The sequence below is a fragment of the Vanellus vanellus genome, assembly GCF_965231255.1.
Source record: "Vanellus vanellus genome assembly, chromosome: 1".
Taxonomy (NCBI): Eukaryota; Metazoa; Chordata; class Aves; order Charadriiformes; family Charadriidae; genus Vanellus; species Vanellus vanellus.
Genome location: NC_138905.1, coordinates 128,024,305 through 128,043,708, shown reverse-complemented (window position 1 = coordinate 128,043,708; position 19,404 = coordinate 128,024,305). Strand labels below are relative to the sequence as shown.

Here is a 19,404-nt window from a genome sequence, read left to right as displayed (position 1 = left end):
CAGTAATGAAAATTATTTCAACTAACAGGAAAGGCAGAAATGAGTGTCTGGTATTCTCAACATGTCATCAAGTTTTACTTTGGGTCAATGTTGAGACCGCAGCAGCAAAATTGCAGAACTACACACAGTCGCAGACACTCTGGCTTACATTAGAACTACAGGAGCGAAAGCCTGTGTGGAGAGGAACGGGGGAGGTCCAGTGTGCACAATAGGACTACCAATTAGAGCAAAGAGAACACAAGCCTCATCAAAACACTACTGAAACAATTTAATACTTCCATTAGAGTAAGAATGCTAGAAATATCTCTAATATACTGTGAAGGTGTGATATAGGTCCTAACTGTGCCTACCAGCCTCAATGTATTTTAGAACATACAGGAATATATAGGACAAGTTGTGATTCGGTATGTATATGTAACATATATGAGTGACTTCTTACACACAGTACCAATGGTGGAGGTGTAAAGTCGGCCGGCTGTCTAGACCACAACCAGAGACTGAGGTGTGAGTAGCTGTAGGTTAAAAAGTCAATTACTCAAAGCCCATCTGTACTGATAAATTCCTAAAAGGAAATTTTGGATTACTGACTGCGGTCTTAGAAAGCTAATAATAATCTTTGACCATCATGTTTATCCCATTCCAGACAAATTCATTATGTTAAAGCTCTTTGTTAGTGATGGAAGTTAAGCCAAAGACAAACATGGCTAGCACATTTACATGTGACATGCCTAAAAACAGGAGCTCAGTTCCAGAACTACTTTAAAAGTTTCTGAGCTCTGAATATCTGTCATGTAGCATTGTGTAAATATAAAAGAATGCGGAATAAATTCAGTCAGTTACTTTCTTTTTCAAATGGAAGAGTGATAAGCATCACTGCTGTTTATGTAAAAAGACTAAATTAATCAAATGTCTAATACAGTGAAAGAAAACAAGTAGGAAGGATTAAAGGCCCTTCTTGTTTTTCCAGGACTTGAATTTCTTATTCACTGTTGTACAAGTTGTCACTCAGAGAGATAAAACACTAGTTATTTACTATGCGTCTTTTTATCAACTTTGTTTTGACCGTCTTATTTTTTAAATCAATATTGCTGTTTCACTTCTAATGTAGCAGCCTGAAAACATTGCCAGGATGCAGTGAATAGATTTCAAGTGCACGCTACGATTTGTATAGAGTTTGGAGCATGTTTTCCACAGTTTCCTTTTAAAGAATGACTTAAAAATTAATTCCTGCAGTAATACGAACACTTTTACGACTGAAGGAATAAATGTCTTCAAAAGTTTCCTGAACTTCAGACTTCCAGAAGCTACTTGGTTACAAATTATTTTTGTTTATTTTGACGATTGTTTTCAAAAAGTTATTCCTGATTTCATGTTCTGAAATTCTGCTTCCTATAGTTTCTTAACTAGCTTCTACTGCTTTTGATCCTAGGAGGTATAATACAAGTAAAATCAATAACCTAGGTCTCACATATTTAATTAGTCAAATATATTCTCCAGAAGTTCTTAACATGATTATTTTGATCCTCTGTAGAAAGTCATTCTGTCATGTTGACAGTGGAGTTGGGGCAAACGTAGCAAGATAAGGTCTCTATCTCTGGTGATGATGGCAAAGCGATAACATAGAAATTAAAATATAATATGCTTTTCCAGCTTGTCATGAATTAACTGTCAAAATTTAGCTTTATTCTTGTCCATAGTGAAGAGCAGTAAAATAATCAGGGTGCACGCTTTTGTGTGTTTCAGTGCTGCTTTTTTGTATAGGATTTCTTTTTTCCCTTCCACTCCTGAAATTATATTTGTGTACTGCATTCAGGAAGACTCACCTGAATTACAAGAGTTGCTGTATGCTTCTTGCCGTACATCCTTGGCTTGAATCCCACTGTTATATGGGTTCCCACAGTGCCAGCTGGAAGAAGTTCTCCAGCTTGCGGCAGCACAAGGAACTCAGGATCGCTGCCCGCCAGGAAGTGCGCGGTGAATGGTTCCGGGTTCCTACAGAAAAGCACAGTAGGCTGTTGTGCCTTTTACGGTGTCTTAATACAATTTATCTACAGTTTAGCATTTAGGTGACCATGTGGCATGACTCAGGAAACTTGGCAGCCCATGGAATGCATACAGAATACTAACAGCATTCTTACAGAATAAATATTCTGTAGTAATTATTTACATTTATTCATAAATATTTTTAATTTTTATACACAGGGACGTGCACACTGGTCTTCTATTTCAAACACACTTATATGATATTATAAATATTGCAATAACTACAGAATAACAATAGCATTTGCCACTAGAAAGAAAAGAATCATCTGACCTGTAACCTGTAAAGATATAATAATAGTGATAGAAATAAACTCCATGTCAGAGTGAAAACACACTTTTCCTATTAAAAGCCCCTCACTTTTCCAATCGCTAATCAAATAAAACTGACAAGCCACCCATTTTATTAAGTTTTATGACTAGAACTGAATTTGCAATCTGGTGGAGTGTTACTAGACTGGGTGGGAGTTCTGAAAGCCTTGAAATGAACATATGGGAAATAATAGTTTTCCATCACTGTTTTCCACATTTTTCATATCGCATAAACCAAACACTTTAAGATACCGCAATAATACTAATTAGGTTCCTTTATCCATATTATTGTATATCTCTTATCTCAAAGAATTTCTGTCACAGTTACTGCAAATCTTGTCTAATTGCTAGTTGCACGGAAGTACTGTTGCACCCAAAGAAAATGTCTTATTCCTGGTAAAGACAGTGGCTGAGGACTACAAAACAACCTCAGGCCAATCCCAAACTGAAGCCTGTCTGTGACAGATCCTCAGGGACTCCTTGCCATAAACTTTCTCAGCATGAAAATAACATACATTTTTTGCATTTTCCAGTCAGGCATTCCCTTTTTTGTTTTTATATATGTTGCCAAGGACAACTTTATAACTATCTGAACAAAAAGAGAACAAAAGAAACTGAAACTAGAAATACAATGGCATAGTCAAAAAATAACCCACGATGCCCTGCCACAGTACAGCAGGACAAGTATCACCCATGCTTAGAGGGAACACATTTTTAGTTGATAAAACTTGAAGAATGAAAACCTAGCAGTATGTCAAAGAAAAGCTGTTCAAATCTGTTTATTCATGGATTGTCACACCAGAAATAACACTGCTTTTCAAAGAAAATACTCACAAAGAAGTGAAATTTAATATTTTATGACAATTCATATCTCTACGGAAATGTCCCACATTTCCTGGACAAGTGCTATTCAGGGGGTAGTACACTGGGTCTGTGTCATCTTGTTTAAAAATAGCTCTCCTTTGGAATTTGTTCTCACGAAAGGTTTTCTTAAATTCAGAATACCCTCATGAAAAAAGGTTACACTCTAAGCTTGTAGAAACAAACAGTGCAAGTGCAGAAAACAGAACCCAAAAAGCTTGTGCTTCCTTAAAAAAATTAAGTGACATTTAGCAGTGCCATCAGAATTGAGTGCATTAGCAGAGTTAGCCTGGCTTTTCCTTTAGGTGACAGCAAGGTGGGCAAAACTACTGAAGGTCTGAAACTAAACTTCAAGTCTTGTGACACCAGACTTACGCTGACAATCTCTTTTCCCGGTGACTAACGTGCAGCTGAGCATACGCCCCTGGGCCATAAGCACTAATCCAGCCTGAGGTCCCATCCATGCGCCATCTAAGCCTTGAGTTTTCAGATCTGTATTTCCTGCAAGGACTGCTCAGCTGTGAATGCCCAGAGCTTACCTACCACACACGAAGGGCAGGCACAGGACGAAAAAGAAACAATGCCTCTTAAACCGAGTAGCAGAGTACAGCACACATCGAAAACATCTGAGATGAATATTCAAACCCTGGTTCTGGAAACAGAGACCTGAACATAGGTCTTCACTTCCAACATCATTGCTCTAAATGGGCTATATTTAGGAATATTTTAAGACAGCCCTTTCTTTATCTCCCATATTCAGTCTGTTTTCTGGTAAGTAGTTAGGGATGACAACTCCCAATAAGCACTTTATGTCTTCATAAGACATATGAGACCGTGACTTGGACTGCAGATGTCAATGATGAAATGCTAAGGGAGATGGTACAGGCTGCATGATAGAAGACAGAAGAAAATAAGGACTTTATTCCTGCAGAAATTGCATCTTCACAGGGTGTGACGCAACAGTAGGTTTTTTTCAGAGACCGTAAGTGATTCCTCAAAACAGTTAGTCAGAAAACACACAGGAGAAAAAGCTATAGTCCTGGCAAAAGGACCAGACAGTTTAAAACGAAACTGTCACAAAACTGATCTATAGCTGTCCACACAAGATATTTGCCAAGTCAGAGAAAAACGTTACTGCATCAGCCTTGTCAGACTCTAATTTTCATAAAGAAAAATGGAAAAAAACTAACAAAAAAGCTTTAAAGAAAATCTGCATGCTTCTTGACAGCATTGGCACAAGGTACTAGAGGCAGCTATATTTTTTTGGTGTTGATTAAAATATATATACACACACATACGCACTTACATGAACACATATAGTCACACCTAAAACTTCCCCTTCCCTTCCCTTCCCTTCCCTTCCCTTCCCTTCCCTTCCCTTCCCTTCCCTTCCCTTCCCTTCCCTTCCCTTCCCTTCCCTTCCCTTCCCTTCCCTTCCCTTCCCTTCCCTTCCCTTCCCTTCCCTTCCCTTCCCTTCCCTTCCCTTCCCTTCCCTTCCCTTCCCTTCCCTTCCCTTCCCTTCCCTTCCCTTCCCTTCCCTTCCCTTCCCTTCCCTTCCCTTCCCTTCCCTTCCCTTCCCTTCCCTTCCCTTCCCTTCCCTTCCCTTCCCTTCCCTTCCCTTCCCTTCCCTTCCCTTCCCTTCCCTTCCCTTCCCTTCCCTTCCCTTCCCTTCCCTTCCCTTCCCTTCCCTTCCCTTCCCTTCCCTTCCCTTCCCTTCCCTTCCCTTCCCTTCCCTTCCCTTCCCTTCCCTTCCCTTCCCTTCCCTTCCCTTCCCTTCCCTTCCCTTCCCTTCCCTTCCCTTCCCTCCCCTCCCCTCCCCTCCCCTCCCCTCCCCTCCCCTCCCCTCCCCTCCCCTCCCCTCCCCTCCCCTCCCCTCCCCTCCCCTCCCCTCCCCTCCCCTCCCCTCCCCTCCCCTCCCCTCCCCTTCCCGGCAGTTTTAAACAAAAGAGGCAAGTCAGTTACTCAACATAAAATATTCCTCAAAGTGGAAGCTGTGTCCAAATAGGGAAAATAGGCATTCTGGCAAGTTTCCAACATTATTGTTTTCAGTGTCTGTATATTTAGTGTATAGTTAAAAAGTACGTTATTTTAAATGATTAAAAATTAATTCCTCCTTTTTGATTACTGCTGCAGGTAATCTGGGCAACTCTGGAGTCAGTGTTTGGCTTGTCATTTCTCAGCTATGAAGGACAGTGATGAGGCAGTCTATATTTTTTCAAGGCGGCTTTTGTTTAACTCAAGGGTGGCAGATACTAACATACTCGATAAAGTTTAATGGTGTGTAGAGTTTTGAAAACACCTACGAACCAAGCACAAATGAATTAGTAAATATAAGGGCAGAGGTCATATAAACCAGAGAAAGCAAATGTCTCTTCCCACCTGCATGTTCCATAACTCTTGTCATAATGGTTTGATATTGCTATCAGACAATATGAACTCTGCCCTTACTCAAATAATGAACAAGAGTAAATATTAATTTGAATTTAAATAATAATTGGAGAATGAAATCATGGCAACCAGGAAGAGTGAGTATTTGAGCCAATATTTAATAGACATATTTATAATTATTCCTTTAATCTTGTTCTTAAATAGCATTGTTCTAAAATAACAGTCTGTGATTGTCAGTGTTGTCATTAGATAATTTTCAAATAAGTAAACTAAAAAAGAATAGCACCTTATCTCTTCAGTTAAAGAAAACCTTAAAATTTATATTCCCATAGAAATTTCACTGAAAAACTTGTAAAATACCCAGCAAATCTGAAAATATAAGCCTTTATTAAATTAAGGCTCAAAATAGCTTTAATGTTTACTCCTCTCTTCCTCAAACTAGTGAAGCAGTAAATTATTCCTGTAGAAATTTATTCCTTTACAAATCTCAGCATTTTGCTAACTCTACATAAAAAACAACGCATAGGGCTTTTGAACGAATGTATTTTTTCTCAGTAAGAGAAGCATAACAAAATGTCTTAATCTGTAAAGTATATAACTGCTTAAGCAAATAAGGGCTACAATTTGAAAATGTTGCAACGTGCTTCCAAAAAGTTAATCACAACCAAATGTACTTCTTGTAATTTGTAGTTAACATCTGTTGGATGACACAAGAAATTGCAGTTATTACACAGTGAAGTTCTTTAAACTCATTAATTGTATGCAGTTGTCAAATTCTATAAAATTATTAGTGACTGTGGTATGATTTAGATAATTTCTTTTCAACAAAAAAAAATGGCAATGGAAAGAAATCAGGAAATCCTCATTATTTATCAAAATTGCTTATGTTTCCTACCAAAACCAGTTCTGGTTTAAGTGATCACCCTAAATCCTGAACTCTGGCCACTAGAAAAGATATAACTCCAGTTATCATTCTATAGCTTTGGAACGACTGCTTCAGAATTAAAGGACTTTCAAAAAATATGAAGAAACACCGCATGACAAACAACTGTCAAGGAACGCTTTACCAAATATAACATCACTTTTGTTGTGTACATGTTGTAAAACCAAACCAGGAGCTATAATTTTTATCTTCACAAAATGTTAAGATTTCTGTCTTATTCCTGTTCTACCCAGGGGTACTATATTTGCAGATTGGTAAACTAACTTTTCCTGCTAAAAGCAGTCCAGGTGACACAGCTAAATACAGCTCCTGGCTAAATGACTGACATGTCAGGTATTAAGTTATTAGGAAGGATGATCATAACTTTTTGGAAGCTCTGCTGCATGTGTACCATTATTGATATTTTCCGCTAGTCTCCATCCAGACTCCAAAAAATGGAGCTCAGTCAACGCTTCTTCTTTGCAGCTGCCACTATGTGGGAGACGCTAAGATAAAGTATTCTGATTACATCTTCTGATTACATCTTTAGTTTAATGGTAGAATTTCGCAGAACTGGTAACAGATTGGCATACGAATCCAGGCCTGTGACATGAACAGTGCCATGTGAGAGAGGGTGAGGAGTGGGTGCGAGTGCTGAGAACTTAATGAATACATTTTCTTGCAGCATACATAATCCTGGCTCATGGTAATTCTAATGAAATACAGCAGTAATTACAGTAAAATAGAAATAGTTCTTAAAACTGTAACTGTAAACATTTTTTTGTTTCTCCCTTGATAATTAGGGGGGTTACAGAAAAATAAAAAGCATTGCTCAGTATTCCTCAGACAGCATTAAAATTAATTTTGTGTGATCAAGACATGTTTTTAATTGAACATTTATTCCATGCACTAGGAAATGTGCACAGAAGAAATAAGGGTGAAAAAAAACACCACCTCTCTTTTAAGTACCAGAACTGATTCTTTACAGGATCGTGCTGCTGTTAATTTAACAAAAACTCCAAAGGGATGATCTCTTTTTTTTAGGGAAGATCTATAGGATGACACTGCATATCCCAAATGAAACTTTTAATCCATATTTTAATATGTCACGGTTTTATTTTTAATCTAAGTCATTTGAGCTATTGAAGCATTAAATTATATCTGTAATATATGGGGGGTTTGTGTAATTGCTTTTAAACTGCAGATCCTGTATGCGAAGTTGGTTGGCTGACTTCTATTTCTATAACAAAACCTCCACCACTAAAAGCTCCTAAGCAAATCAAAGATAAGATAAAGCAATATAAAATGTACAGAGCAGTTGTTGGCACTATTTACAAAGCGGAGCTCGTTCAGTACATGCAAGCATTACATTTTGTATTTGAAATTTATGGGGGGAACCCTTGTTATGTAAAATAATGTTGAAATTTGTTTAAGGGAAAAAGGGAATTTGTCTTCCATCATGGCTCCTTCTTTATATAACTATAATGAATCAGGTTTTATAATACCTTTCTGGAGAACATTAGGTCTCTTCACTACTATCATCAAACACCTACCAGGAGGTTACAGTCTTGCCAGAGCAATTGCTTCACTTTTGTTCCTGAAACAGCCCATTCTGTTGAAGCTGTTAACATGAACACTGTGACAGGAACCTTTTTCAGAGTCCTCAGTAATTATCATCACTGACAGCTATCTAAAAGCTGGAACAACTGTCCTTCTTAGACGGCCAGCTTTTGGAAATAAGCTCTTAAAAAAATCAGTTGGAACCAAGGAGACTTCCTGCTGGGGATGCTACAAAAGCATGTACCTACAATGAAAGTTAATTATCAATCAGCGTATCTGGCACACTTTCTAGATATACAGTAAAAAAAAAAAAAAAAAGTCAATTTTAAAGAAAAAAAGGAAATTTAAAACCTAAGCTAATTAGATTGTAAGCATCACGATTCTTTCAGGTTCACTGTTTACTATTTTAAAACTTATCTATCAGTACCACACAATCTATTCCTTCACTTTCTGCTGGAGACAAATGACACTATGGGTTTGCTGTAACATTATGAAACTCTGAGAAAATAATGAAAACTATGTAAAAAGTATATTAGGAGAGATTTCTGCAGGTCTTTTAAGAAGGAGAGTAACAAAATACTGAAGAATTATACTATTTTATCTAGTGAAAGGGCAGAGTAGAGACGAATTCATAACGTGCTTATATAATAAACCAGGAATACTTTAAAAAATGGCACATTTAAAAATTTTTAAAGCACAATGCAAAGGATTGTTCTTAACTTGGTTTAAGTATGAAGTACTTTGAAAAGCAATCTATTAGTAAAAACATTAAGGCTTTAATAGTGAGCCTTTAATCTCACAACACACCTTCCTTAACATTGTATTACACATTTTAACACACAAAAACATTTTAAGGCAGAACTTTAACATCATAACACAAACATTTGGATCTATTCCACAAATTTTCTCTTGAGGGGCTACAGCCTAAATGTAGAATGCTTCTGTTTTCTACAGTACAGCTTCAAAATCACATTTCTTACCTATACAATGCAGCACTTGAAATTAATGACACATTGCTGAAATCGCTGCAGCCCAGTTATGTTTCTGTTGCCCAAATCTATTCTACCCAATGTGTCTGAGTGTGAGTTCTTGCCTCAGAAAACTGCATAAATAATTTATCATAAGTATTTTTACCTTGTCTGGCTTGTAAGCTTAAAGCTAACTATAGATTCCTTATTCAGGCCAACTGCTTCAATGTTGATGACATCATCCACTTCTGGCTCCGTAGCAATGAAGAGCATTGGAAACTTCCAAACACCTCCTGTAGTGCACTGTACTACGAGAGTTGCTTCGTTCCTTAAAATTTCAGATAAAAACATTCAATACATAGAACAAGATTATAAAACATAAACTGCGTAAATTAATGTCCAAAATAAGCCTTGAGTTTCTAGAACTATACTACAGTAAAATGAAAATACAGAAGGCTTTGAACTGGAATACATCCTTAATTTTATGTGGCATAGAACATATCAGTTGCACTTAGACTGGAACCTAGACTAAATAGCACTTGATATTTACAGCAAAGTACAAGAAAGGACATAAAATGAGGCAAAATGATGGGCACAGCCATGAGATTTGATTCTTCTTCTGCTTACTCTCCACTGAGTTGAATTTGTTTAACTCAATTTGTTTTACTCATTATTCTTTATTTACTGTGGTGTCAGAGGAGAATTTGGTCTAGGACATGTCAGCAGTTCATATGAGAATCAAATAGATCTGACAAAGGTCTATGTACTTTAGAAAAATTCCAGACTTTGATGTCTTCAGACCATCTAAGAAGAGAGTTGGTGCTGTCGATTCTGAAGATAAAGAAGCTAATTAATTGCAGTCATTGAGTCCTCTGCATTAAGCCTGACAGATCTCAAGTACACAAAGATAAAAAACTAAACCAAAACTGAAAAAAAAAAAAAAAAAAAAAGGACAGAGTGGAAATAAGAAGGGTTTCTAAATTAACCTCCCCTCTGACACAACCACACTGCATAGGGTGGGCGGATAGCCTTTCCTAAAGGTTTGCTGTTTATTTCAGTTCAGTCCTGCATCGTAAAAATATCCTCTTTGCATGCAACCCATCATATTTGGCAGTGACTGCTCCCTAATCTTCCTGGTAATGTTGAGCCTCTGAATTTACCGTGTGCCTGCATCTTACTGAAGCTTCTTTCCTCCCCATGCACATTTGACTGCTTCAAAAGTAAGGCACAACCTCCCTCTCTCAAAAAGAATCTCCCTTTCACAGTTTGCTTTTAAAGTGGCAGGATATACCAACATAAATGAAAGCAAACCCATCATTTTGCACATCGCAGCTATAAAAAAAGGATAATATATTCCTGTGGACTTTTGTTACTGGGGCACTAGAGACTAATTTCAAATTCAACCATCCCACCCAGCCAAAGAATATGCACACATACTCGTCTAGGAAAAGTTTTTCAAGACTGACAAAACATCTTGTCTGTAGGTTTTCCACGAATTTTGAGAAAAAATAATTTTCATTGGAAGTCTTTCAATGATCCAACGTTTAGAAGTAAATTGATGCACACACAGACTAAGGCAGTAACTCAACAGAACCATCTAGCAGGCATCAAAACCAAACACTGTCAGTGTTAATACCAAAGGTAGCATACCGAGAATTAACAAGTGAGAAAATCTAGAATAATAGATCTCAGAGGTGAAAACGAAGTGACCAAAACAATGCAGAGAAGTTCTTACACAGCTGCGTGTGACCAGACAGGATTTTATTGCACGTTTTGTTGGAAATAAGGAACGGGAGCTCACCTCATCGGTTTGTTAGGTGCAAACACTATATTAAAGATCAGTGTAACGATTCCAGATTCTGTATCCCGCTCTCTTTGAATCAGATGCATACCAACCAAAGCTCCAAGCTGGGATTCAACTTCATTTGATCGATATTGTAATTCATACAGAAATTCCACTGTTGTAGAGAAACCTAAATGATACAAGAGAAAGATCAGTCTGTGTGCACTCTAACCTCACACAGTTGGCTGACTAGTAGTTACAATTCTCTTTCATTTGTTACCAAAAATGACAAATAAGTAAAATTAGTAATTATCCAAAACTCGACTGATTTGCCTCTGACAGCATAGGAAAATCTTCTAATTTCATATGAAAGGCCATAGAGTTTCTGGCAAAATGGAACCTGGAGAATGTACTCAGAAGTGAACAGTAATAGCAATATTGTTCTGGCTAACACTGCTGCATTATGGTGAGATCTTTCTAGTTCATCAGTCAAACGAAAGTTGCAAGAATGTAATATTATTTTTGAGTAATGCCATTGGGACAATCTCAAAAAAAAAAAAAGTCATTAAGGACATCAGAGACACTGATGGCTGTAAAAAATAGGGAAGATATCACTAGTAGCCTCTTCTCTTATTCCCCGCAGCAGCTATTAAAAGGCCAAGTAGTAATGACGTAAGAATAATCGGCTGAGGATCTTGAATCGAATGCCTCCTCCAGCTGCAATAAAGAAAACTGTGATATTCAGTATACAATTGTAATTGGTGCACAGAAGGGAACGTTTCTATGAGGAAAAGAATCTCAAGATGATAATCTATTTAAAAATTTTACACGCTTTATGGATGAAAAGTCTTTTAACACAACCACTGAATCCTACAGGAGGTTTCATTTTACTATGACCACATATGTCAGGGCACATTTTGAATTTGCTCAGCTTAGTGCAGCGTGTTGGCAGAACCCCTATGTATACACAGGCTATAGGGTGCTAGACAGCTGCAGAGTTAATTGCCAAGGCCTTCCGATTTGAAATTCTAAAATACAGACTACATATTTATTTTTATATAAAGTCCAAGAAACAATGCACGGTGAGATATTTGAACAAAACCTTACTTTGTTTTTGCCAACCTGTAATACTACCCAGCGTCAGTGAGTATGGAGATGCCTTCCTATGCTTGCGGTCCTTTCCCCTTTTCTGAAATGCACAAATTCCTTCTTTGTCCTTCATTCAACCTTTGTTGCCAATGCTTTTGTAACACACAGATTAACCCTAAGAAATGTAGCCACTTATACTGAAACATTTCTGACTCTTTAAAGTGGATCTTTCACACAGACGTTTATACGATTTACACTAGATCAGCGTTCCACACATGTAAGCAAAATATTATTACCAACATATGGGGTTACCAGTCATACTAGATACATATGGAGTACCCAATATACAGGATTTCCATGTATTAATCCATCTAGTATAAATGTACTTTATTACCATAAACTATTACTTTGTTATAATGAAATTAAACATGAACATTTTCCCTACAGTTTATAAAATTCCTGGGACCATCCTACGTTGTTCCATGCTTTGTCGTTTCTCTATCTGAAAAAATATAAGGTTTATGCCATGCATTCAGATTCCAACACAGCCCAAGGCTTGCAGTAGTCACCCTAGACAAATGCCAAAACATGAAGATTCAGACATAAAAATTAACTTATTATGGGAGAGAAAAGATGACATTATTTGGAACATTCCACAGTGAGAAAATTGCAACTGTTGAGCAGATGTTTCTTTCAGCAGTTATATTGCACAATGCTACTCAGGAAAAGCTTATTTTATAGTTCAGATGCTAGGAAGAAAACGTTGTGAATTGCCTGCTGCTTTTAGTACCCAAAGACATTTGGGTTTGGTTTGACATATGTATATAGTACCTTTTAGTCAGAAGCAATTAAGTATTTATATTTCTTCTGCTCCAGGCTGTCCTGTAACCTGTTCTATGCTCATATTAAGTATTCGGATAAAATATTTTAATATTTACAACAGCTAAGGAAAAATGATGCATTTATAAGTGCCAATATTTGAAAGTTCCGTTATGCTGGTCCCTTAGCTGGTTTTGATCTATACCGCCAATCTAGTTTAGGACTGTTCAAAAAAGAAAAATGTGATTAGATTTTCATCACACCTGCCCTGAAGACTACAGTATTATCATACTATAGGAAGCCTCTGTGAATATGTTAATATTTGATTGTAGACAATTCCATAACACACATACCGCCTAAACAAGCTGGCAGAAACTAGAGGCAAAAAAAGAAGTTGCGCATCATTCCTAGAAATTCGCCCAAACTGTCCAATGTTCAGAGTTCTCTTGACTCTTAGAATTTCCAGTTTCAATTTAAATGGTGAAATAAATAAAACATTGGAGAAAGCATTAACATTCTCTTTAAAGTAATGCCAAACACAATATAGCATACAATTCAAATATGCTTTGATGCTTTACCCTGGCTCTTTGTATGTTTTCCTTCACTGGTATTCTTTTTAAAAATCACCATTTTAATACAGGTAAAATTCTTATTTTATCTGATGCAAACACATATGCAGATATAAAGTATACCCGAATTAATCCACCTCTGTTCTTTAAATAAAGAGTAGCAAGGAGAATTTTGACCACACCTGACTCAATGTAGAGATATTTATCAATCGAAACACTAGGACAATATAAGCACACTACTCATATACAGCTTGTTACACCTAGGGAATAGAAATTCCAATTATAAAAATTATTACTTCCTCACATTTTCAGAAGAATATTACGCATTATTTAAGTAAGAAAAGGAGTAAGAACATGGTTTTGAGGTAATTATTCCAAGACAATTTTTTTAAAGCATTAAACATTTATTGTTTTGAAAGGCAATTAATCTAGGTCTTTAAGTGTTTTCCTTTGTGTAAATAAAGACTTCCAAAAGGTAGTATGCATTTAGGCAACATTTGTGTATGCAGAATTAGGGAAGCAGCTGTTTAAAAAACAATAAAGTTTTTGAGCTATATAGCTCCATGACTTGGCTGTCATTTATTTTCAAGTGCTAGTAAGGATACTTCTTAAAAAGCACTAGAATTAGTGTTGAGGATTTGTTTGGGTTTTTTTAAATAGCCTCTAAGAAGATGAAAGGAAATAAACCACTTTTTTTTTTTTAATTTATTTTCTGACTCATAAGAATGATAGTGTGGAAACTCCACGGATTTTACACTCTGAGCATATAAATCGAGCAGATGTGAATTTTTGTGACTGTTGGGATTTACTGTAAAACTTATTAATAGATGCCATACATCTGAAAATTAAAAGATGACTATAACAGGTTCACAAAATAAGAACTTCAGGAATTTAAATGAAGTTTTAGTGGAGAAGAACTTGTATTCAAGCTTCAGAAGACTTAATTACAGAGACGGTAATGGGCCTAATGTCTATAGAAGGTACTGGGAAAAGCCCACTGGATATATCTGACCTGGAACAGAGTTTCACGCTGACATTAGAGAAGCCTTTGTACCTCCCTCCTATTTGAAAAGCGAATAAGTGTTCGACTTCACTGAAGACCAGCTCATTATACAATGTGTTTTCTGATGATAAAAATCTAATGGACACTGGCCTGTGAGGCTGCAGTTTCTTGTGGATACCTAAAGGAGATCTGACTACCCAAGCCCTCTGCAAATAGCGTTTAAACTGCAGCAGACCCGACGGCATAAAAATGGGAAGGGGGAGGCACTTTCTAAGGGACTTTCCTTACTTTCACACTGTCTCCCATTTCCAATGAGACAGGCAGAAATTAAAGCTGTGATGGAAGGATTTTCAGACTGCAAAAATGCTTGTCCTCAATTACAGGGGCTTTTCCTTGGATAGATTCAATAAAACAGAGCTGCAAGTGAATCCACCTAATTGGCCTTCCTCACCTCCCATTCAGCAGGCTGCAATCTCACTTGCAGTTATTTAATAAAGGAGGTCAGCACAATCACAGAATACAAACACAGAATGAAAGCCCAGCCATTCACAAACTTGCAGCTTCATGTTTTTCAAAAGCTAGACAAATTATTTCATTTGGGGCTGATTGTAAACATATTGCACTCTCTCACTGATCTTCTTTTCCACCGTTTCTGCTAATTCTTCAAAGCTAAGTATCCATTGTGGCCCTGACACCTAACAAAGATTTCTTCCCCTCTTGATCTAATAACCTCCAAATTGGTAAAATAGAAACTACAGGACTAGACCCTAACTCATCACTTCTACCAGACAGCTGGCATCTAATGTTGACCTTTCAAGCCTCGTGAAATATCTTTCTTCATAACCCTATTCAGCTCTCATCTGGCACTTGTCCTTCTCCTGCTTCCCGACTGTCTTCCAGGAGTCTTCACACACACTGCTGGAACTCCGTAGGCAGTGGGGAACAAACATTAAGTACACAGTTATGCCTTACCAGCAAAAGCAGCAGTAGACAGAATACATTCCTGTACAGCAGATAAAATCATTTAAATACAGTTTTCAAGCAAGTACTCAAGTGAACAGCAAAAGTGAATTATAAGAGTAATAAAGGAAAAAAAGTAAAAGGAAGCCAGGTGGTCAAGAACATCCCAACGTGTAAGTAGACAGTATCATCTAGGCACTAAGAAATGAATCTCATCTGAGAAGTAAATATCTATTTCTCACTGTAAAATGTCATAATTCCAGGATAATAGCAGCAGAATAAACAAATTGCACAAGAACCTTAAAAGACCTGGTTGTAGTTGAATATGCCTTTCGCTAAATTTCTTCGTACGGGTACAAAAGTGCTATATGTAGAGCATTATAAATATCAGCAAAGATAACATCATATCATAACATCAAATAGTAGACACCAAATTACTTTAAATACAAAGAAATAAATGGATAATAATGTGGTATCCTTTTGTTGATAATATACTCGTTGATCCTCAGTGCAATTCAAGGAAATTCTCACTGTAGTTCTGTGTATACACCTTTTTATCTCTTCCCTACAAATTTATTTCTCTTTCCATATCCAATTAAAGCTTTTCATCCATATCTTCAAGGCTCTGCAAAATTCCACTGTTAGCCTCATCTTTTTTTTTTTTTTTTGCATCCCACTGCCTATTCCCTTAGCAACCAACCTTAACATTTCTTTTCTAAATTTTCTCTTACATTTTATTTTCCTGTTTGCTAAACTTTTCTCTTTCAAAACATCTCTTTAAACCAGATTTCTACTGCTAAAGCAGATTTCTGGTGTAATGAAAGCAGCAGAAAGCACTTTCTCCCCCCCTTTTTTTTTTTTTTTGAGAATGTCTTTGTTCAAAATACAGCATCATTTAGGGAATAAAATGGCAGGTTTTGAACCCATGCATATTAAATACACGGTGTGCGTCTAGCATCTGCTGGTCTATATACATTTCTGCGTTCTTCCTTGCAGCTAGCTTCCATATATTCTCTCCTTCTCTGAATCCTTTCTGGACTAACTCCCTTTTTATTATGTCTATCCATACTCCCCTCTTAACATTCTTTCTTTACTTTGATATTACTTGGCATAGTAAATTGAAACAAAAACCTCAGGAAAAGCAAAAGGATTCTCATCAGCCCAAAGGATCTCTTGCATTATCCTGCTTTGATCTGGCATTCTCCTTAGATTTGTACACTGATCTATAAATTAATGCTTTAAAGGAATGGATTAACATGTATTTTTTTCAAGAACATTGTATTCCTTTTTCAACATTCTCCTCTTTTAGTTAGCATTGTCCTCATTTATCCAGCAATTCTAGCAAGTAAAGATCACAACTGTACCTGGGCACAGGCAACATCAAACCAGCTTCTTCATGAACGTATGTTATGATGTGGTCTTAATTCACGCAGACATTATTTTTTCCATGGCATCCTGACTCATTTGCCTCACTTTGGACATTACTCCCTGAAATAAGTAACAGCTCCAGATGTCTTTCAACCTAACCATTCAATTTGTATTGTCCCACACAAATGCTAAATTGAAAACAATATTATTTATAATAGCACGGGTTTTTCCACTGCACTCACCATGAAGATGTCTATGCACGTCAATGCTTAAAGTAGTTACATTAATGACTAAAAGAAATCGTGCTTGTCACTGGGAAGACCAACTTCCAATGCAAGCAAATTTCTTCAGATTCCTTTGGAGGGGCAGTGCGTTTACAAATAGGCCACCAGATAACCTGCAGATCATGAAGCAATAGCAAGGTGGTTGTTTCCAGTCTTTTTATATGTCAGCATTATGGATACTCTTTCCTCCCTCCCAGCTGCCCTCTCACCCTCAGGAAGTATCCAAGGTTTTAGCTTTCTTTTTTATTGTTTGGTGGTTGTACTGGAAATACGTTAACTCACAGGGCCTGTTTTTTCTTTGGGTGGGGTTTTTTTTGACAATACATCAATGACTGTAATTATCGGTTTCCTACAGGTGGTTAAAAGGATACCAGTGATTTTGCTCTAATTTCTTTATCACACTTGTGTTCAAAGAATCTTCTAGCTTTTTGTATTATGTTGTATACACTTAGTCACTTTCTCTCTCTTTTCAAAATTCATTTAAACCACTTGCTTTAGAAATCTTTCTTACTCCTTGTCTTCCAACACTGTCAACACGTACTGCATCAAGTATACTTCTCTGAGACAGAAAACGCCCTTTTCCATATTTTGGAACATGACATTTCCATCCATGGAACTTTATCACTTGCCAGTTAAAACCTCATTTTACTGCTGTATGAATGTGACCTTCCAAATGAGAACAACAAATAGATTTACCTATCACTACCTATTTCAGTTCCTTCGTAGTTTCTTATAAGGGTTACATGCAAAATACAAATATGATTTGTCCTACTGAATAAGAGTTAATTATGCATTTAGAAATTCAACCTCCTTCATAGTTACTTATAAAATTCTTTGTGTTCAGGAATACAATCTTAAAATATTGCGGATATAAGCATCACTTCGTAAATCAGCTGTTTGTCTATATAACCTATAGTGCTTTTCCTGAAGTAAGGTTAAATAATAAATAATTTTAAAATACCCATTCCAAGAGAAAATAAGTGTTTTCTAGCTACTTTTAACTTCTGTCTTGTAACTTGGGTGTAAAATTAGAACTGTTTTTCTTTTATAAAAATAGATTTTTCTGACCAGCCTTGATCAGTCTTAAACAATTTTGAGTGAGAAGGAACACCTTGGCTGATTGCTGCTAAAAATCCGAATGTATTAAACTGCACTGACATGCAGCTCTTACTCAGCAAGGCCAGTTTCAGCTTTTCAACGCATCAGAAAACGCTGCTGTTTAAAATATTCCTATATCCAGTACCATATATTTACCCTTTGAAATTCTGTAGAGCTGACACAAACCAATCCAAGACTTCTTCATCTGAAAACTCTGAAACTCACAATGCTTGAAATAACATAGCGCATACGTAGCAAAGATCTTCCTGCTGATTTTAAAGGCACTTTTACATCTATTGAGTCTGCCAGCTACAGAATGCAGTATTTCCAGAAGCTGAAAAGACCTTACAATCTGATCTGTTGAGCTACTGTTTACTTGCAATTACAATGCAAGTTTGTTTAGAAGATTAATAACAGCGTGTTTTAAAATGTTTTAAATTAATTAGTAGGTATTGCAGATAGATCAGGCCTAGTCAGCATGAGTTTATGGAAGACAGGTCCTGCCAGACGAACCTGATCTCCTTCTATGACAAGATAACCAGAATATTGGATGAGGGAAAGGCTGTTGATATTGTATACCTGGACTTTCGAAAAGCATTCAATACTGTCCCCCATACAATTCTCATGGAAAAAATGGCTTCACACAGCCTGGATGAGCATACGATCCGCTGGATCAAGCACTGGCTGACTGGAAGGTCCCAAAGAGTGGTGCTCAATGGATTTAAATCCAGCTGGCGGCCGGTCACAAGTGGTGTGCCTCAGGGCTCAGTGTTGGGACCATTTCTGTTCAACATCTTTATTGATGATCTTGATAAGGACATAGGGTGTATCATCAGCAAGTTTGCAGATGACACCAAGTTAAGCAGGAGCGTTGATTCCCAGGAGGATAGGGAAGCTCTAAAGAGAGACTTAGATAGATTGGATCATTGGGCCAACATCAATGGTATGAGTTTCAACAAGGGCAAGTGCCAGGTCCTGCACTTGGGCCACAATAACCCCATGCAGCGCTACAGGCTTGGGGAAGCGTGGCTGGAGAGCTGCCTGGCAGAAAGAGACCTGGGGGTTCTAATTGACAAGCGGCTGAATATGAGCCAACAGCGTGCCCAGGCGGCCAAGAAAGCCAACGGCATCCTGGCTTGTATTAGAAATAGCATGGCCAGCAGAAGTAGGGAGGTGATTGGGCCCCTGTACTCAGCACTGGTGAGACCACACCTCAGGTATTGTGTCCAGTTTTGGGCACCTCAATACAAGAGAGATATTGAGGTGCTGGAGCGAGTGCAGAGGAGGCTAACGAAGCTGGTGAAGGGCCTAGCAAACAAACCATATGAAGAGCGGTTGAAAGAGCTGGGACTGTTTAGCTTGAGGAGGAGGAGGCTGAGA

At 37.4% G+C, this 19,404-nt stretch overlaps 1 protein-coding gene across 1 annotated transcript in view; it reads right to left on the bottom strand.

Moving 5' to 3' along the window:
- The window catches only part of CFAP47 (cilia and flagella associated protein 47), a gene marked incomplete at both ends in the record, with an annotated part of 360,013 nt that overhangs the window by 7,615 nt on the left and 332,994 nt on the right, over positions 1 to 19,404 (bottom strand). The window contains 3 exons of the mRNA XM_082490749.1: positions 1,824 to 1,992; positions 9,218 to 9,379; positions 10,853 to 11,024. Coding sequence (XP_082346875.1) covers positions 1,824 to 1,992; positions 9,218 to 9,379; positions 10,853 to 11,024 — 503 coding nt within the window. The remainder of the gene's footprint in view (positions 1 to 1,823; positions 1,993 to 9,217; positions 9,380 to 10,852; positions 11,025 to 19,404) is intronic.